Below are 22,580 nucleotides of genomic sequence, written 5' to 3' on the forward strand. Positions count from 1 at the left end.
TTATTGAGAATCTGTACATTTCACAGTTGTTGGGCATATATCTAATACAGCTTAGGTTGAATGCACGTGGATCTAGTACACATTAAGCATAGGTTTTCAGAGTGCCGGCAATAGCATTTGCTATTCTGTATGATACATTACATACATATCTTTATATACCGATGATATATTATCATTATATCAGATATACATTATATCACATACATTGCATGAAGGTATATTAGATACAGATTAGCTGTTTTATGAGTTATGAGACTGTTTTATGTAAACTGCTGTTTTATGAGATATCATTTGTATTCAGCTATATTGCTTGCTGGGTGTGCATAGTGGAATTCCTGTGTGTGAGGACAGCTAGTGAGATAATGATCAGGAACGCCAGCCTCTCCACATACATAGTTGCAGGTTGTTGCGAGGTTCCTGTTGTAGAAGCAGCTGGGGAATGGCGCGTGTCCCGTAATGAAACGCGTTAAGAGAAGGTCTGAGATCAGTCTGTCTGCTGTTACTTTATGGATGAAATCGAGAAGTCTTCTGGGTTTTCTTAAGCCCTGGGGGATGACATCGCATTCTTTCTGCCTAGTGAGCCATGGCACCCGTCCATGCTCTGAGTTTTAACACTGCTTTTCAGTTTTGGGACCTGTAGCTCTTGGGCTTCTAGATCGTGTGTGACCTCCTTCACTAGCGCGTCCGCCTCTTCATTTCCCTGGTGTCCGATGTGTGCCTTTATTCAGAAGATATGAAATGGGGAAGTCTTTTCCTCAGAATTGTCTGAATTTCATCTGTTATGCTACCTGTATGCTACGGGTTCCTGATTGCAAATATGATTGAGAGGTTATCTGTGAAGATATGATTTCTTTGTTTATTGTGGTTGACTGAATACAAAAGAGCCTGTTTCAAGACATCGGCTTCCGCGGGGAACACTCAGTTGCCTTAGCGCATATGGCCCTTTCAAGCCTCGAGAGTTTCTCTTTGCCTCTCGACACTAAAGCTGCATCCTATCTGGCCATCCGTGCCAACAAAAGGGCCTTTGGATGCTGCACAAGACTTGTTTTTTCCTTGCATTCATCAAGGAAGCCCAGACAGCTGCAGCGTGAGTGACTATTTCTTCTATTACTGCGTTGTAAAGAATTTTTAGAATATGCGGCGTTAAGTCCCCTATCCGTGCCCTGCATACTGCATAGATTTCTTTCTTCTATTACCTGAGTCTTCAGCCTTGCAGCCCGTAAGTGCGAGATCCAGGTGAGCTCTTCGTCAGTTGTTAATCCCAGGAGTTTGAGTTCTTTTACTCTTTTTATGACCCTTCCATATAGCTCTGTTGTCAGGTTGCTAAATTGTTGAAGATCGTCTCTCGTTCTTCCTTTGATTTCAAATGTTGCGTCATTCGCAAAGTTTATAACTTTTGTATGTATAGGCCACTGTGTTTAGAGATCGAATTAAAGATGCGTTTCTCAGATCAGGTCTCGCGTACGACCCCCGGGAGCAGCCTCTGGTTTTCTTCTTCTCAAAGACTCTTCTATGCTGCGGTCTGAGAGATAACTTTAACACACCTGTAGGCGATTATTCGGGATTTGAGAGTAGTGAAGTGTCTCCAGGGTAGTTGGCCAACACGGAGTGTCAAATGCAATTTTCAAATCAAGCCTAAGTATCGCAACAGGGAGGTTAGATTCGTTTGCTGCATGTATTTATTTTTGAAAAGTACATAATGGATAAACCATCGAACGCTGCTCTCGAAAGCCATACTGCGCCTTCGAGATTATTCCTTTTATTTCAAAATTGTGCTTAGTTCTTTGAACCAAGAGTTTTTTTTGTAGACCTTTCCTACTGCTGATAACAGGTAGATTAGCCTGAAGGAGGCTGGGCTGTCGGGATCTGTGTCTTTCTTTTGTAACAGGATTAGTACTTTCACCTTCTTGAAAGTATTGGGGAAGTAGTGCGAGTCTAGCAGCGTATTATAATACATCTTAAAGAAGCTCATTTTTGTTTGGTGCAGTGCCTTGACTTTGTGGTAATCAAAGGAGTCCGATCCTGAAGCCTTTCTGTTTGGAAGTATTCCCATAACTGCAGTAATTTCTAGTTGGGTAAAACGAGCGTTATTGTCTGTTGCAGATCACTTTTGTATGCCAGATGCTCTGTGCTGGGAACCTCCGACAGGCGGTTCGTCCCCAAATATTCCATTAAGGATCTTAGTGAATGTTTCAACCATGGTGGTCTTATGACCCGTAATGCTATGCGAGGTGCTTCTGTCAGGCTACAGTCTGTGATGCGTGGGGGTGAAGACTTTACTTGTTGCAATTTTATGCAGTACTTCGTATGTCTCCTGATTTTGAGGTAAGGAAAAATTCCAGCTATTTTAGCCTTTAATATGGCATTTTTGTATTCCGCTTGCATCTTTTCGTATGCTAAGTTTGGTCCTTCCCGGAACCCTTTCAAATTTCATTTTTTCATCGCATGGATCTGTTCTTAGTTCTTTGTGATCTAAGACTTTTAGTCCACCAATTTGCACCGCAAAGAGCATTTGATTCTAAATTTTGAGTCCCATAGGGATTAGAGGTGCTGTATTAGGACGTTTAGTCACATTATCTAGGTGACTCGTGTTCGGGCTATCTTCCATTGCTTGCTCTGTTCGCAGAAGAACATCCTGGGCTTTTTATCTGAAGATCATTAACTTCTTACGTGTGAGATTGTACCGCTTGACAGTATACTTTGCATGTTGATGCCCTATGGTATGCGTTATATATTTATGGTCTGAGCACGACGGTGTTTCCTGAACTGTTCAAAGATTTGTAATTTGGGTGCAAGGGCTCTCGTTATTATGGTTTAATCCGGGTAACCTTTTTCATGATTTCTTTCAAATATTTGGTGGTCACCGGGATTATTGTAGAGGTCAAGATCGTTGCACGCTATAAAGTACTGTATTTGACGTATCCTAGTGTCGATATCTGAGTATCCCCATGTTTCCATAAGTGTTCGAATTACTACAACACATGGCATTATAATCGAATTATAATTGCCTGCTAATAAGTGGTACGCCCTTGACAAATCTTGAAGAATGTCTTATTGCACGTCTAGGAGGCTTTGCGCTTCGGCTGTTGGTGGGATATAAACGTTCGTGATTAGTAAATTCACAGTTATGGTTTCTATTGCGATTGTTATATTGCCTGTTGTGCATTTTAGGTTTTGGGGGACCATTTTTCCTTGCTGAAGATAATTGCAACTCTTAGTGGAAAGGCTTATGCGCAAGCGCGCCAGTATGCCGCGAACCGCGCCAAACATTATGATTCAACATGTTTGGGTCCAGGCTCGAATTGCGTGTGAGAATTTTCGGAACCGAGGTGAGGTTTATTATTTGCCAAATGCCAAATTCTGAAATGTGTCGTTATAAACCCCAAATATTGTTATATTCCAGAAAAATTTCTGTAATGAAAGACTGTTCAAATAGCCACACTGTATTTTGAAACCCCTATGACATTTTGAAATATCATTGGGGTCTTAATTACTATTTCAAGCTGCATAACCCGCCAACGTTTATTTTTGGCGATAGTTGCTATCCCTTTAGTGGAAATTACCAGAATTTTTAAACTTCATCACGATGAGAGATAAAAGTAGTTTTTTTTCGATCATATTAGAATGATAAGTTCTAACAAAATACACGATTTTATTGCGAATATTAATAAAAAAACTGTGTGATTAATTAAGAAATAATGGTTCTGTGTAGATCGAGAAGAGAGGAACTTAAACCAGAACATCATAAAATTCTAAAGGAAACTACTGTAAATGGATGTTCAGAAAATAATGTAAAATATAATTTTTGTATGCTTTTTATTCATATTTTCTATTTATATAAAATTAAAATGGTTTTAATATATATCAGTATATTATATATCAGTAATATATATCAATATAATATACATACTTCTATATATATCAGGCAGAAAGAAGATTTCACATGCTTTTAGTAATTTATCTTTATTTATTGTACCTTCTTTTAAATCTAAAAATCTAATGGTTTTTATTTTGTATACTTTGTGGAATATGAAGAGTTGAAATTACAGTTACTCAAAAAAAATTTTTTTTAAAGGTTTTAACAACTTAAGAGCCTCAAAGGTGTAGATTTATAATTCTCTGTTTCATTAATGTTGAGTGAATGTTTTACAGTTTTTGTTTTAAGTATATAATAATAACGCATCTTCTACTATGTATTAAACTTAAGTTAGTTAATAACGCTTCCACAGAATCTCTCAAGATACTTAGTGTCATTAAACGCTAAATAAATATTATTCATTCCTTTCATTAGCTTCTGAACTCTATTGCAAATTTTGTGCTAATAACTGATTAATCTCCTTAATATACTTATGCTCTAATAACTCTCTTTTTAATATTATTATATAATAATAATAATTTTATTATGTAAAAGAAAGACGTGGTGAGTAATTTTAATAAATTTTGATTTGTATCATAATATTTGCAGTTAATTATAGAAAATCTGCAGCAAAATTTCCTCTTTTAACGCCATTAATTGTCTCGAGAATTTGCGCTTCATTATCAGAAAACTCAGGATAATTAATTAGTTAATAACTATTCGCTAATAATCTAAAAAGAAAGTTTGTTTGTGCTAAATATGAGGTTCATTTGTAGGATGGTATCTGAAATGCAATTTGAATTATTTGAGCAGTTAAATCGATTATCCTTTCTCCCTGTGTAAGGGAATGATGTATATGCGTTACTTGTCTACGAGGTATTTAATTACTAAGCATTAGAATTTGGCTAATGCTCAAAGAGATTTGCGCAAAGAGTTTTATTTAAATGGTTATGGGATTTCTTATCTGAATTTCAATTTGTGTTGCTTAAATTAGGTCGAGGTAAATATTTTCGTCACAGGACTTTTTCTTTCCATATAAAACACAACTGAAGCTGTTAAATTCTTCAGCTGCATATGAACCATTCTTGTGAATATACAGATTTTATCATCCTTAGCAAACAAAATAAAAGCCTGCAAGTAAATTTTAGCCCAAATGGGCGTTAAAAGGGCTTATCAGACTTAAACGGCATTTTGTGTCAAATTATTTTAAATGTCCGAATCTCTTTTCAGTTTGTTTCCATTAAAAATTATCGTCCTTTATTATATTAAAAAAATTAAATAATGAAGAATCTACATGAATGTATGTGTATTTCTTGCATTGTGAAGAAAAAAACGGTATCTAGAGTCATCAAATTTTGAATAACCGAGTAGTCCTCCAACCCGAACATGGGAACCCGGAAGAACGAATTTGGAATTTGTTTTGTTGTCTGTTTCATATTTTGTAAAATTTTAACGTATTTGAGTTGATTAAAAAACTCAGCTGTTTCAAAGTGAGCACTGGCAACACTGTAGGGAATAAAACGTTTTTATCTTCAGCGCACAACACTGTCTACCGAAAATTCTAAAGATATGCTGTTTTTAAATACTTTTAGACCAGTGTGGCGCTTAGCCCAAATATACTCGAAATGTGTATGTGTCTGTAAACGAAAAAAACGCCAATTTGGGCGTAATAAGATGACTGAATATATATATATATATATAAGGCCAAAGTCTAAGGCTAGTAAGGCCAAAATCGGTGACCATTTTATCATGGAGGCGCCTAATAAGATGCCACCGTTACCTCCTATGAAGAGAACTGATAATCATGCCTTTTCTGGGATCCAAATTCGGGCCCTTCAGTACAGAAGTCAGTGTCATTAATCACTTTCCCGTCTGAGAAACGCAATTAAAATATACCCCAACTATTAAGCAAATGAATAAAAAGAGTCCCAAAAGTACTAATTTTTAGTTTGTTTATGAACTTTGAAATATTTTCTCCTCTGCTCTTTTGAAATTCTCTAAAATATGTACAAAAGAGGATTTTCTTAACTCTGAAATGTAGTTTAAATAAATGTTGCTTCATTGCAAATGGGTATCATATTGAATGAAACAACATTAAACAGATATTTTCTCTATCTGTTTCATTATCAAGACATATTAAATTCTAACGAATCTGTATTCCATAGCAGTGAAGTCGAACACAGTATAAAGATAAAATTGCATTAGTATTTTATATGCATTGAAACATTTAAGCTTGATTGTTATATGTTGCTTCGGTATGTGCGGATGAAAAAAAAAAAAAAAAAAAAAACTCTTGCATAACAGGCATTAGTATACCATTATTGGCATTCTGAGCTTGCTATGGAGTTCCGTCATATATAGGGATCAAGCTGTTAAGTGTGCAGTAAGTGATATTCTTACAAAAACAAAATTTCTATTGAAACTATTAAAATGAAAAATGCGAGTTGAAAATGAGCTCTGGTAAAGGCAATCCTTTGATACTATGGCGCTGCAAGAGGCCTAAAACTATTTTTCAGCAATCGAACTGCTAATGATACTTCGCCATTCATGCCACTAAATAACATGTTAATTTCTCATCATTGAATTCTGTGAATATATGCAAAGGGAATCGAATCAGGTTGAAAGGTACGGGCACCCCGATTTAACAAATGCCAGCCTGCTTTGTTTATTTCATTTTGTCGGGGGAGGGTGGAAACTCCTTGCAAAAGGTTGTTTTGATATGCTGAAAGAATTCATGCCGTTCAAATAGCATTACTGAAGAAATGTTGAATAAAGGTCTTGTTTAATAGAATATAAGACAAAAGAAAAACGTTTCATTGCGTCTTCAGTCCTCTCAAGGGAAATCATATCAACAGCGACGAGATAAATATAAACTGACTGACGGAGAGAAAAATCGAAAGTAGTGTGTTATTGCCTGAAAAAAAAATAGTAAGTTTAACTTCAGTTATATCAATAGGAAAAATCTCTATTTAGTCAAACTTTTCTAAAATGTTCACACTTTCAAAACCTCTTCTAAGTTCTCCAGGTCTGTAAGATAATCACAAAATCTTAAACTCTGTGAAAATGTCATATATTATTAGGCTTTGTTGGGCCGCATTACTAGCTATTTTGAGTTGGGTATGTCTACTGTAGCCTTCTGAACGACTCTAATCCGAATGAAATGAAATATTCTCTACTTTAAAAGTGTACATGAAGTTTCTGTTGTTCCTGTAGATCATTGTTGTACAAAAAATTAGGATTGCATAAACTGTAGATAGTTGAATAGTAAATACACAGAATTAGTGAACATAATAGTCAAAGTCTGATATTTATTTCTTCTTTTTATTCTTTAAATGGCTATAATATTATCAATATATCTTGACCAAACCTATCATTTGCAGCAAAACAGTAATATTTACGTGAAAGCAGAATACACTAGGGAACAAAACTACTAAGACCTGAAGCTTAACACTTTTATTCTTTTGCAAATGATATTATTTTCTGTCTGGATATTATTCTAGTTGCTTCAAAAAAAAAAACAGAGCAATTTTATTATCACTAGTTTAATTAAATTTTGTTATCATTGTTACAACTGTGAAGACGTTAACATTAAGATAAATTTTACTGAATGAAGATTTCCCGTTCTTTTTTTTTTTTTTTTTTTTTTTTATTTCATTGTTTTAGGTACGAAAGTCATTTTTGCTGACTATTTCCACATGAACGCCATCAGAAATGTTTATTTATTTACTTACCTTTACTAAAATTTGTTAAGTTACGAAATACTGCTGTATGGAGACCTAAAATATTAAATTAATTCCGAAACACGAACTATGTGTCAGCGACTATTCTTTCATTAGATATTTAGTCATTAATTCTTTTAAAACACCCTGCGTGTATACGTACTTGATTAACGAGAGTTTTTATTTTGTTTGCGAACTTGGAATACGCAGAGTAAGTGTATCTCCAGAAGTGAATAGATAATCTGCATAAGATAAACGAGAAAAATGGAAAGGAAAAACGGATTTAAAGGAAAATGGGCTTTTCCCCCCTTTAAGTTAAAAAAAAGAAAAGAAAAGTATGGTTTCTTTCCGAATGTTTCTTTAAACTGCTGCAGTGTTATGAGATATACGGGGAATGGCATTTAGTATGTTTTAAAACTAACATTCTTCTAGTAGATAAATGTCTAAAATTATCTTAAGTTCTATATAACACCCCTTTAATTCAATGTATTTATCACAATGATCCTTTCAGCCTTGATACACTAAAAAAGTAACTTGCTGCCAGGTTGAATGCTGTTAAATGGGAAAAAGAAGCCAAACTTTAATTGTTGAATAGTATTGAAAACCTTGTAGGGTTTTCCTTATTTTGCATAACAAATTTATTTTAAGATTTTCGGTTCTAAATTTCTCAACTTCCCCTCATATTTTCTCGCCAGGATGTAAATTTAAAGTTAAGTGAAGTGCTATTTAAACGTGTGATTATCTCTGTTTATTTAGAGCGTATTTCTCTAGCAAAGCGCACGTTTCGTTGTTATTTCGTGGTCACGCTAGTAAGCTTCTTAGCCTTATCAGTTTAGTATCACACCGGTTAGATTTCTGTAAGTCACTTCTTAGGCGTAAATTCAAGTGCTTTCTTGCACTATTTATTTTCACGTTTGACTTGTATTATAGTCTACGTTTAATTACCACCGCAAGTGAACGGAACCGCATAAATATCAGTTTCTATCAAGGAAAAGTAGTTGACTGCATTAAACTAATATTTCTTGATTTCTAGCTCCAAAAGTCTGGCGCAGACTTTTAAAGTACCTACCATTTCATGCAGGATTATTTTCCCCTGATCTAATGCTGATACATATTTCCATTGTAATCATACTATTTTCCTCTACATATTTCTTAATTTATGGACATATTTCTTATGTGATCATATCCATACTGCGGCCTAGTCTGAAGTCATCTTCATATAACTCTCTTTTCTGTCTAAATAGAGCAACTTATATTTTGATGGTGGCGTAAGAAGTTAAGCTTGATCATCCAAAAAGTATTATATCAAATTTAGGTTTAGAACTTATTTAATGTTCCATGTATCTTGCCAGCTAGACATTATCTGCCTTTCTCAAAAACGCATCTCAGTCAGGGAAATGATTTTACACCCATATTGTACCCATTAATAAATGGTGCAATTAAGTAATTTGAAACTAATGATTTCGATGTTTAGATTGGACGATAAAATATAATGTACGAGCAAGCATATTTTCAAACGCATAATTAGATAATTCGTAATCTCTCAGCTCTAAAACTGTGATTAAAAATTTTGATTAAGCGTGAAAATGTGTGGGTGTATTTTTTTAAAATTTATTTCAAAAAAAGTAAAAACAGGAAATTACACTCATGTCCGTAAATTAAGGATAAGGCAAAATCAGGCAAAGGAAGAGTTAGAAGCAAAACAAATTTGACTTATTTGTAAAGCTTATTTATTAAACAAAAGGTAAAGAGCAAAAAAAGATGCTACATGTTTAATATTGTTAAAAAATTAGCGATTTTTTCACCCTGGAGCAAATTACAAAAGAAACCTATTTACTAAAAACCAATATTACATGGTTGGTATGATTGTTAATACATTGTATGTCTCCCCGACGATGCAATACAGTCCGTACAACGCCTAGGCATGCTGAGTATCAAATTATCGATCTGATCTTGGGGGGATATTACACCACTCAAAAGGCAATGCTCTCCGAAGTTCCAGTAGACATGTAGGAGGAGGTTGACGGGCTGCAACTCGTCGGCCAAGCATGTCCCACACGTGCTCTAATGGATTCAAGTCCGGTGAGAATGCTTTCCAGTCCATACGGGTGATATCCTCCGATTGAAGGCATTCGCTTACGATGTTTGCACGGTGAGAACAAGCGTTGTCATCCATAAACACAAAATGTGCGCCCATGACGCCCCGAAACAAATGTACATGTTGTTTCAGAATGACGTCCCGATATATTTGGCTTGTCATGGTTGCAATTTAAACATGCAGGTCAGTTCTGGAACCCAGAATAATTCCACTCCAAACGAGCACTCCTGCACCACCGTAACGGTGTCGTTCAATGATGTTTTCTTGGTAGTAACCGGTACCTGGAGCTCTCCATATGAAAGTCCGGCGAGAAACAGACTGCAAACTAAACCTGAACTCGTCGGAGAACATCACACAAGCCCACTGTTGCGGTGTCCACAAGGTATGCTCTCTACTCCAGGCTAACCGCAGGCTACAGTGAGTTGCAGTAAGTGGAACGCATCTGACAGGTCTACGAGCATATAGACCAATCTGCCGTAAGCGTATGTACACGGTCTGCCTTGAAATTGTCGTACCAGTGGCTCAAGAGAGCTGACGAGACAGGTCTGAGGCTGTGCTCCGCCTGTTTCTTTTGGCAGTAACTGCCAAATACCGGTCCTCATTCGGCGTTGTAACTCTGGGATGACCTGTGCTGTAACGTCTACTCACATTACCATCATTTTGGAATCGTTGCCAAAGCCTGGAGATGACATTCTGGCAAATTCCAAGTTCGTCTGAAATTTCCAGTTGGGTACGCTCAAATTCCAGACGGTCGATAATTCTAACACGTAAAAAATCATCCAAATGCGTCCTTTGTGTCATAACTATTCGGTTATTGCACTGAAATGCTTATAAAGCGCCTGCGAACAATTTTACTTCTCTGCTTGTATTCCTTATATATCACTCTCTTACACTCTCGTCATTGTGACGTACCATCAGTGTCATCTGGTTGCTTCCTGAAATTTGCATATGATTCTTGAAGATGTGTGAAGATGACTCCAAATTATCCTTAATTTATGGACATGAGTGTATTTCTACGAACATTTCACAGTAGAATTCCATCTCTTGTTATATTTTACTAAGATAATTCGTAGGATTTTGTATGAAGAATAATCTTGAGGTAATTAAAAATTTTATTTATATAATAATATTTTACTGTCTTAGAATTATTCTTTAAGATAATTTTATTGAAAGCATGCTTTGCAGTATATTTTAAAACATCTTTAGGAAATTATTAAATATTTATAAATATCTTTTGGTATCTTTTGGTAAAATGACTTGACAACACGATAAAATTTTAATAATGTCGAGATACATAATCTGTGAAACGTTTTAGAGCCATTGATGAAAAGCAGTGCTCAAATCATTCATGTGTTTAAATAAAACTTCAAGAGAAATACTTATGCTTTTTTGTTTAATATAAAACTTTTACGTTTTATTTATAGGTTGAAAGAAAACGGCACATCGGTAATGATATTGTGAATATCATTTTTCTAGAAGGTTCTCATACAGATCACGTAAATTTCAAGCCGACGATGATAAAATCACAATTTACACGTATCCTTTTACTATGTCATTTCTACAAGGTAAAAATCAGACATTTACTAACATGATATAATTTTAACTATTTTTCAGAGATCCTTTGTTTAGTTTTGTAGTTATGTCAAAATTTATTATTATTTAAATGTGTAGTTATTTCCTTAATTATTTATAGATATTTTTGCAGTTGTATCATATGAAAAGGAAGACGATTCTTACAGGTAGCCTTACATATTTACTCTGTTCATATAATATAATGTTCAATAATTTGGTGTTTTAAAAATATCGGAAATTTAACAGGATTATAATAGAGCAATAATTGATGAATATCTTTTAAATAACGTTAATGTCTATGGGACATCTATGAAATTTATGGGATTCTGTAGAAAATGGTAGCAGGAATTTCGTTGTGCAGTAGTATTTTTATATGACCGAATTTTTATAAGATCTCGATGATTGCAATACGCAGAGCGCACGCAATAAATATACTTCGTATAATAGACGCCATTGAGGTAAGGGCCATATTGTCAGTTGTATTACCGCATATGCAGCGGAGACGCAGCTATAGGATGGGGGCCGAGAGGCGGCTCGCCTCGGGCGGCCCGTATTTGTGGGCGGCATATTTCGCGTGAAACATTATTTTATAGAGATTAGTCATATAGAATGTGTTTCTAAGTATTCAAAGAAATCACAGAAGATTTTATGCTTACATATTCTTATTACAACTGTTTTTATTCCGTCGAAAATTTGAACAAAAATTGAGAATATCAAATAAATCGTGATATTTAACGACGGTAACACTGACATTGAAACATTACTCATTAAGAGCGTAGCACTGCATTTCGGAGTTTTCTTTCATTATTGGTAGGGAAAATGAAACAGGAACGTGGAAAGGTGGTTCTTTTAAACTTTCGCAGTTTATTCTAAAGTACAGTCTCCAGAAAAAAATTCTAATACGATAGAGAGCATCCCTTCCACAATTTCTGTAAGTGTTGCTAGCTGTGAAAAGAGTGTTCTAAATAAAAATCATGCTTGAATTATTTAAGACCTACACATGTTTATGTTACATTTAAAAATATTTCTATTCTGCCTGCATAACTGCAAATGGAGCAATCAAGCAGACCTCTATGATGCCACAGATGGTTTTGTGAATCCCCCCCAAAAGGATAATAATATAATTTTAAAATGTTGAAATTAAAAATTTTCTTCAATACCTATGTGTAATTTCGATATTTTTTTAGTTATATGAATACGGGAGTCTAATTCAGGGACAACCCCAAGCGGCAAAATCAGGAACCTTCCTGAGCGACAAAAGCTCTAACTACGCCACTGATTTGCAGTAACCGAGTATGCGGGAAAATGCACAATCAATGAAACGAACGGAAATGCAGGCGTTATGTTCTGCAATGAAGACTTTTTATTTCATGAAATTGTTAAATCTCTGTTCATCAATCTTTATGGGGGCTATAAATTTTAAGCCCAATTATTTCAGGTCTTGGATGTGATCAGGTCTCGGATAATGAAGCAAAGCAGAAATCTCCTTTATATGAACCCCTTATGTTCTAGAAAATGCACGCCTAAACCTTAGTTTTGCCAGCTGCGTATTGTTGTGATAATAGAAGCAGAATGTAAAAAGAATGTATTTAGTGAATGCATTATTAAAGGTATATAAGTTGTTGTTCTCCACACTCTTTAACTAATTTTATTGTCCAAAACTCGGGACAGAAAAATTGTGCGAGTAATTTTATTTACGAAAAACGCGATTACACTAAGAACACAACAAATAAGAAGCAGTCACGGATAAACTACTGGTAACTATCACAATATTATTTCTGTAAAAGAAACCTACATTAAAAAAGAAATGCATATTAATAGTAACATTACAGTATCTGACGGACACTGAGCTGGATAAGTATCTGAAGGATACATCGCGCCTAACGAGGGGAGTCTGGCTCAGTTACCTTGTAAATCCTCAAGGGCATTTTTAATACTTTTAAAATTTCCACTACCTAGCATTAAAAAGCTAAGGGAAAACTGCGTTAGGAAATAACAATATTCACTTAATTTATTTATTGTCTGTTAAAAACTATAGCCAACTCGATATATGTCTTCCTACAAATGCTTTCACCTTCTTTCCGTTGGAGCTTCAATCACTTTATAAATGCACGGTCTTCTGGCATCGTTTAAAGGCTTCTACAATTTCATATTTGTTTGTTTTTCATTTTGAGACCAACAATTTTAAAAATTTACCCATTTTTTTTATCTTAAATAATATTCAGATGATGATCTGATACCATATTTTCACGTAATGTCTTTATGTTACTTTATCCATTTTTACAGGAAAAGTTTATGACTTACTCCTGGAGAGATAGTAGTTATTGTTCAGGGCAATAACTGATAATAATATGATATATGCTGTGAATTTTCACTGATTTGCTTTCTCCTGCTACAATTAATAAACATAGTGTGTCCTTCCATGAGTGAATACGAAGAACTGCAAGATAAAAGGTTAATGCTTGTATCTCTAAAACCCGTCACATATTAGTGATCATAATACGTCACATTCACTTAAACATATTTTATAATAATCGCCTCTTCATTAAATGTATGTGCGTAAATGGATGTTTCTAATATTATTGATACTATTTCTATTACTGAGGAAAAAAAACGATACAAATAATCGGAATATAATTTATACTGTATTTGTTCAATACAGTATAATTTATACTGTATTTGTTCAATACAGTATAAAATATGACTAAAAACTGTATCAGTGGCCTATGATAGTTTATCACCTTTATTAAAGATTGATTATAAACTCAAAAAGCAAAATTTTAAATACTTTTGAAAGGCTGTTTTTGTAAAGTACTTAACGTGGAAATACAATCATGCTGCTTCAAAGAAAAAAGAATTTCTGTAAAATCAATACAGTTGCTGAAAAGGGAGGATAAAATGTTGGTAAAAAATGAGGAAGCGAAAAAGAAACATAAATTTCAAAATAAAATAAAAAAACATGTTTAAACATCATATTTTTTCGTAGATAATTTAATCAAAAAAATGTGATGAATAATCTGATTATTTTTTCGTTGTCTTTATTTTACGAAACTTTTAAGAGAATGGAAATGAAGTCAAGTATCGGCAAAGTTATTATTCAGAAACCGAAAACTCAAGACAAAAAATATATTTAAAAAAGCAAAATCGCATGGGTTTCATAGAAAAGGTTCAATGAGATTAGGCCAGTAGTGAAGAAAAGGATCAATAAAAGATCAAAAGAACGAAGATTTCAAAATAACAAAGCCGACAGAAGTGGCGGCAAAAGCCGTAAAATGAAGACAAGCGAAAAAAGTTTGTACATGGAGCTCAAAAAAAAGGCGCAAATAAAAGAAAGTACATCATCGAGGCCTTTCTACAGTTGGTTTACTTTAGCTGCATTAGCATTTATGTCTGCTTATAATAAATCAGTTCTTAATACGTTTTCAAAGAAGTGCACAGTATGGCATAATTTTTAATGATTAGCCACGAATTTTGAAGGATTTTGGAAATTTGTAATTTTGAAGTAAATGCATCTTTATATATTTGCGAAACGTTAATCGATAAAAGAAAAGAAAAATGCATGGGCTATTAGCAGCGATAAAAGGTGATGTATTTGGAAGCTGTTTTTATCCGGATAACGTAATTTAGTTATACCTAATCCGGAACACATTTGATGTCTAAATCTAAGACTACAAACACAAAACATGAGAATATCTAAAAACATAATTAGTTTATTGTTCTGAAATTTTCTACCCTATACATACATAACCTAATTCTATGAAACAAGTTAATAGTAAATTAATAAAATAAATAAGCTGTAAATGCTTAACTTTGTACAAATGAAATCTATAGCGACCAAAATATGATACTATATTTTAAAATGGTATGGCTGCTAAGGACAGTGGCCTCGTCACAGAGATTTGCGTGTCTTATAACGGGCTATTGTACTATAAGTGAGTTTTTGTTCAGGAGAACATGCGCGAAAACGTGCAAAATACAAACACTCCTAAGTCCAAGCATTTTCTAAAAAGCCGCTGAATTGAGACTTTAGGTTTAGTTTCATTATTTAATGAAATTCCTTAAAGAATCACGGAGTTGCAGTCAACAAAATTAAAAAAATCATCCAATGCAGACAATAAAAAATGTTGACTGAATTGGATGCCATATGCGGTGTAGCAAAAGCTTGATCGAAATTAAAATGAATAACACTGGTTCGATCACGGAGAAAGATTCTTCCTAATACAAAAATCGGAGACTTATATCTAATTAGGAAGAAGTTGAGTCCGAAACTGAAGTCGTATGTCAGAAAATTAAAATACGAAATTCGTCTAAAATTTCGATCGGGAAAACATCGAGGAATGGTTTGATGGCGATTCAACTGAGCCAGGCTTTCCACGCTTGTGAGATTAGGATATCATTTCAAATATCATTTCAAATTCAATAATAGGAGAGACAGGGGATGATACTGGAAATACAAGCGAAGAAGATACTGATAATTACATTAGTCTCGGGATAGCAATGATTTCTACTGAAATTCTGTTGGACTTCGTCGGTCAAAGGGGATTCTATTATACATTGATAAAATAGCATTTCGAAAAATACACAGTCAAATTCGGCAAATAATTAAACGTTCTCAAAAACAAAGTAAAACTTCTGATGTTTGAAAAAAAAGAAACCTTTGCGATATACATGAAAACTGGTAGTTTTATCCGTGTTTCCATAATCCATGATGTGCTTTTCCAGCATTAGTCCGAATGAGCGAGAATACATTGTAATTACTTTGGGATACTCGTGAAGACTAAATTTAGTCTTGCAGACTTCAAAAAGAATTCATTTAAAACTTTCCTTTAAGAAATAAATATTATTTATCTCTCTGAGAGGAGGGATTCCTCGAATGCTGTGATTATTAATGCTGGCTGCAATGTCGCTGGGCTTCGATTCAAACTCCAGAGAAGGCATGGACATTTTTAAGTGTATATGTCTCTTGTGATATAAATATCCCAAATATTTGAAGATAAATAAATGCTCCATAAAGATACTGATGAATCGATAAGAAGAAAATAACCTACTCATCTTTCTTGTGGGGCTGAAGAAAATATGTGGGGTGCTTAATTTTAAGTGCTATGTCGTTTTTGTAGTTGGTTCGGAAAAGGCTGCGGTAGATTGCGATGAACCAATTATGTTCAAGTGAGGCATGTTTGGGTCAGAAAATGCCGTTTAATTCATAATTAAGTCTGTAGTTAAATAGGAAAATTTTGGTCTGAAAAAGGGCCTTATCCCCTTTTGGATAGCTTTGGAATTTAAGTCGATGAGTAGTTAGCGACAATGAAGAAGAAAATGCAGGAGATAATTATGGATAATTTTTTTCAAGCTGAGAGGGAACTCTTTATTGGTTATAAGGTATTTCTCCCGCCTTCGTAGTCTAAAGGTAGCATACTCGGTGCGTATTCGAAAGGTCCGTGTTTCGAGTCCCGGCGAAGGCGTTGCTCAAGGTTCCTGCTTCCAAAAAGATCCTAATGACTCTATAGTGGCCCACGAACTAAAAGGTGGTGAATGATGATTCTTTGCCACCAGGATTTGGCGACAGGGGCCCCTAATTCCCAGTCACCCTTTAAAGGGAAAAGTATATAACTTATTTCTCCCGCCTTCGTAGCATGCCTTCCCATTGTACTCGGCGCGTATTCGAGAGGCCCGTGGTTCGAGTCCCGGCGAGGGCATTGTTCATTTTTAACATCTCCCAGCATCAAAATAATATAATGACTTTACAATTTCATCATTTCATCAGTCCCGCGAAAGTGTTGCTCATTTTTCAAGTCTCCTGCTTCCAAAAAATCCTGATGTGTCTACATGGTGATAATTAATAGAAAGGGGAGTTAATGAAAGATCGAAATCAGAGTTTTGAATGATTCTCAAGATGTGCAAGATAGATAGAAAAATTGCAAAATATGTATCGGGCTCGTATAATCGAATTATATAGAGTAGGATGAAAGAGGAGTACTGGAAGGTGTAAATCCCTTTTGACGGAAATGCCACGTTCTGTGCGGTGTTCTAGTCATGACGTGTGTATCTTAAACAGAGACTGCATTTACGACTCCAAACGCGATGGGCAACGTAACCGTGTCTTCAGGACTGTTCTTAACGTACATAGAAGAATGGCTTTCTTGAGCGCCTACTAATGTGCAATTGTTTCCGCATTGTAATTCTGTTTTCCGAGGATTATAAAGAGATAAATCAGAACTGATATTTAACGTGATGAAGTAAACGGCTGCACTTTACCTATGATATAGAACTGTTTTAAGTAGTATATTAAAAACAGATTTCTTGGATTTATTTGCAGTCTGACTCTCGGAAAGTTATCCTTCAGCGTTGCGTAAGTTTGTTTTAGCCTCCAAATTCCAAGTATACTCATATAAGTATTCTTCACCTCCTCCTAGTATACAGTTATGATTATATGAAACTAAGTGATTTCTTTTGCAGTGAATTTAAATGCGTAATGTGGTACTTAGGATATTATATTTAAAATATAGAAATTTATTCTGGAATTTAATCCCGAGATTAGGATCAAATTGTACTTGTAGTTTTATTTTCATCTTAATATGTTATTAAGAAAATCTATAAAAAATGAATTATTTTGTAGCCTAAAATTATGAGCTTACTTAGGATTATGGTTCCTGCCCACGACAGCACAGTAAAAGAATTGTAAATTGTGTATGTTGAACGAGCATTGGGTAAATTATTTGCGGTTGCATTTGTACTTAATTGTCAAAATGTTCACAAGGAAGAAAGATTAAATATTGTATTTATTAATTTTTGTATCTAATTACTGTACCTAAAACTTCCTACACAAAAGTGTTCGTTCTGTGGTCTATACGTCTGGGCATCGAGATATGCATATTAGAATATCGATCGAGTGTGAAAATATTTCTAAAAGTGTTCAGTTACACTGCAGTTTATATAAGTGATATGTAAAGGAATAAGAAAAGAAACTGAAAGGAAACTATTGGTTTTGCCTAAAATCCTATTAAATTATTTTGTACCTCAAAATTTAAATTTGTTATATTATATTACGTCCGTTAGAGAGTAAAACAGTGAATTATTTTTAATAAAGAGAAATCAAACGAGTTTGGAAAAAAAAACGTGTCTTTTTTCCAGTGTTTTGTTGTGCCTAATAATATTGTAACTTTTTAGAAAAATATATACAACATTGTTCGAAACTAATATGAAAGTCGAAATTCTCTTAATGTTTCTGTTTGCAGTTAAATTGCTTATCATTGATTTATTTACTTCTGAACTTCAAACAAATATTTTATTCAACGTAAATCTTTTAAACGAACATGAAGAGTGTATCTAATAATATTTCTGAGTAGTCTTATGGAAAGGTTGTAGAGACATTAGATTATTTTGAAGCAGGAAAAATGAGCAATGCCCTCGCTAGGACTCGAACTTCGGATCTCATGCAAGAAGGCATGCTAAATAGACGGGAGAAATACCTTATATATTCCCCCTTTTTTTAAAGGGCGACTGGGGTTTAGGGGGCTCAATCGCCAAATCCTGGTGGTGAAGAATCGTCATTCGCCACCTTTTAGTTCGGGCGCCACTGTAGAGACATTAGGATTTTTTTTGAAGCAGGAGAAATGCCCTCCACGGGACTCGAACCACGGACCTTTCAAATACGCGCCCAGCGTTCTAACCACTGCGCTAGGAAGGCATGCTAAGAAGTCGGGAGAAATATCTTATAAGGTAATCCATGTGTATACGGAATTTCACCCGATTATGTATGTATATGGAATCACCCAATTTATGTATATATAGACTTTCACCCGTTAGTAACAAATTATGTAAAAGTGTGCAAAATAATTTTATTTAGTTCTAAAGTACTTTCTGAATAAATGGAATTCTTCATTTAATCTTAAATTCAAATGTTTAACAGTAAAAGCCATTTTATGTATAATATCCCTAAGACAAAAACACTTAATAATTTTTTCTTCATGAAAGGATAAAAACCTGAAGGAAAAGGAAAATAATTTCCTTCTTCCTACGCATCAACGCTTAGCTAAAAATCAAATAAGAATATCTCGAGAGAAAGAAGAGGTTCTAGAAAATATAACGACCTTTCAAATCTTCAGGAAATGAACTTGATTGTCTCTGGGACGTAACGATCCTTTTACTTGTCCCTGCCATGGCACTTTCAACGGAAATCTGAGAGCATCTGAGAATTAAGCTACATAATTTAATTGAAATCCTAGCTTTTCCCAGGGATTTAACGGAAGGCATAGTGGGCATGATAAAGGATTATTTTATGAAGCGTGAAATTCCTGGTTTTAGATAAAAATGAATTTTGTTCATTAAATTCCCTCAACATAAATTTAAATATATTTATTAATGGTTCCATTACATCGAGACAAAGAAAGGACATATTAAATGAAATGAAATATTTAAATCTCTAATCATCATATAGGTTTGGTTTGGTTTAGTTTGTTGTGGCAAAGAACACTAGGGCTGTCTGCCTAAGAAAAGGGATGCCTTTGTGGAGGACCTTTTTAACAAAAACTGGCTCTATACAGGTTCAACACGGGGGAAACCATGAAAACGCTCTAGCTCATTCGCTTGGAACCAACCCTTAGGTCGAAACTACCAATGTTTAGCAATTTTCTACCAGCACAAGCGGCCGCTGACCAGCGCAGTCATCAGATAGGATTGAATACATTACTTATTACATTTTTCCATCAGAAACATCAACAATGAAACCCTTAAAATCTTATGTATAAAAACATTGTTTGAATTTTAATGCCAAATATTAAAATTTTTGCCTAAAATATGCAAATAGTTTTAATTTGCGTGTGATGTTAATATCAGTATTATTAAAGGTTGACAATAATTTCTTTAAGTTTTTGCAACAATAATAAAGAACGATAAGAACCACCATTATGAATAATATGTTAATACAATTTAAAGGAAATATGTTTAATTAGTTTTGTCTCAAAGTATGGTATTTACGATCCATACTTATTTTTCTTATAAAATATGTTCAGCATAATGCACCATTAAATATTAAACCACCTTATATTACAGACCTTTGATACCTTTTTAAACATTTTTCCGTTCTTCAAACATGTAATAAAAAATTATGAGTCAAATCAAACTTTACTGAAATTAACATCACAAAATAACAAGATTTCTCAGCTCACTTAGTCAACACATCATCCGACTTAAATCATGTAGACTGTAAACTTAAATTAAAAACTCCACTGTTACATTATTTTAAATGCAATAACAGTTAGCTCTTTCAGTGACTATAAATACTTCATATATTTTATTTGATAAATTTGCATAGTTTAAATAATTATTCATATTATAAATTATCTTAAAAACTTACGAGGTAGCCTTTGTAGGAATAGGGCATTCAAAACATTTCTAACTGCGATTCTTAAAAAATTTGATGTGTACAAAACATGACTTCTTTGTACGGAATATTAAATTATACGCATTTGTTCTTGCATTTCATTTAAACTTATTGGATTGAATTAAATCTACTTCGCCGACAGCCCATAAACCACAATAGAATAAACACATTCTTTAAAATTTACTTTAGTATTTGTTTACCATAGCGACCCTCTGGCACTAGATTCACTTAACAGTATTATATTTCGTTCATATTATAACTCATAATGCACAAAATTTATATCATTTAAAGAATAAAATTATCTAATCGTTGCCACATGTTCTATTCAAATACTATAAGCTAAAATGATGTATAAAAGAAATTAAGGAAACAAAACAAAAAAGAAACAGTTTCTCACAGACGATTGAGTATTTCGCATTCAATTAATTCAGTTCTCACTTCGCGAGAACGCAAAAATACATAAAAAATCAAAATAACTATATTAAAAATTACGAAGTAAATCTTAAACACTTATTTCCTCGAAAAAATTCCAGAAAGGATTAAGCATGATTTAATTCGCAATAATAAATGAAGGCGTTATCTTTGTTGTTGCGAAGCTAAGTTTCTCTAGATTGGCAACAAATTCACTAGTCTGCTGTTTCAAATGTAAACAATCAATGGCCGCCATAAAAAAAGGCTTAGCGGCACTTAAACAACTTTAAAATTGTTGATAATTCTAAAAATATTGCATACAGATTTACTAAAGGCATAAAAACCTTAACCGGAAGATAAAAACAACATAATTCAATCATTTTTAAAGCAAAAAATTTACAATTTACACACATATACGAGTAAAACTGAGATCACGGAACCGGGCAACAGAGTGGATATATATATAAATATATTTATATACCTTTGGTGCGGCCGATTGCAACCAAAATACGGGGTGCACATCTACATGTTATAGCAGTCCTATATACAAAAGTTCAACGTTCTGAGGCTACTCGTTTTTGAGTTTTTGATTTACGTACGTTCGTACAGACGCCACGAAAAATTCTCTTCAGAATTTATTTTAAAGCAGTTTTATAATTTTTTTGGAGGAAACGAGTCTTATTCTGTCCTTACGTACAGATATCACGCAAAAACCACTAAATCGCATTCGATAGGGGTCAAAATGGATATTTTCATTGAAATATGCTGCCAGAAACTTTTCGCGATTACAATACTTTCTTTTTACTTCGTACAAGGAAGTAAAAAGGATTTGAGATTAGAAAATCATATTTTCGCCCTGTTATAATAATTTTCACGTCTTAATTTGAAAATACACTGAATATTTTAGCTTAAATATAATAGCCTTACTGATGTCCAATAGAAGTTTCTTCAGAAAACGAACGCGGTTGTTGCACTTTGAGGGTCACCATCTAATCAAGTTCTAAAAGTATCAGCATCTAGTCATGTCCTAAATGTATTCATTGTTTAGTGCTTTAAAGAAAGCACTAGAAAAAAAAAAGACTTATTTTTCGTAATTTTATGTAAATAATTTAGTATTTCTTGTTTAAGTTTCTCTGTGTTAAATCTTGAAATAATCTCCACTCCCTCTGCGTTTGTTTTATTATGTTTATTTATTAATTGTTATTAGTTATTAGTCCAAAGGGAAAATTTGTCCAGAAGGGCTATTAATTTCGTTTTAGAATTTTGCGTTGATTTACTGAAAACGGCGAATCATTTTTTTAAACTATTGCCACCAAATTTTGGAGCCCTGTATTATATTTAACGAAATCAAATAATGAAGAATATGCATAAATATATGTATGTTTCTCGCATTGTCATAAAACAACGGTACCTAGAGCCATTCAATTTTGAATAACGTACGTCTTCACCCGAATATGGACATCTGGAAGCCCGAATTTGGAATTTATTTTATTATCTATTTCATATTTTTGATTAAGGAACTCAACGATGTCAAAGCGAGCA

General features: G+C 33.9%; 1 protein-coding gene across 2 annotated transcripts in view; it reads left to right on the forward strand.

Annotated features, from left to right (window-relative positions):
• Nucleotides 1-22,580, forward strand: part of LOC118182903 (GTPase-activating Rap/Ran-GAP domain-like protein 3) — a 333,886-nt gene that overhangs the window by 197,118 nt on the left and 114,188 nt on the right. For both annotated transcript variants that reach the window (XM_085816800.1, XM_085816801.1), the window contains exons 12-13: nt 11,098-11,209; nt 11,367-11,412. In XM_085816800.1, coding sequence (XP_085672926.1) covers nt 11,098-11,209; nt 11,367-11,412 — 158 coding nt within the window. The remainder of the gene's footprint in view (nt 1-11,097; nt 11,210-11,366; nt 11,413-22,580) is intronic.

The sequence above is a fragment of the Stegodyphus dumicola genome, chromosome 5, assembly GCF_044657685.1.
Source record: "Stegodyphus dumicola isolate Sdum_Otavi_A_Nest chromosome 5, ASM4465768v1".
NCBI lineage: Eukaryota > Metazoa > Arthropoda > Arachnida > Araneae > Eresidae > Stegodyphus > Stegodyphus dumicola.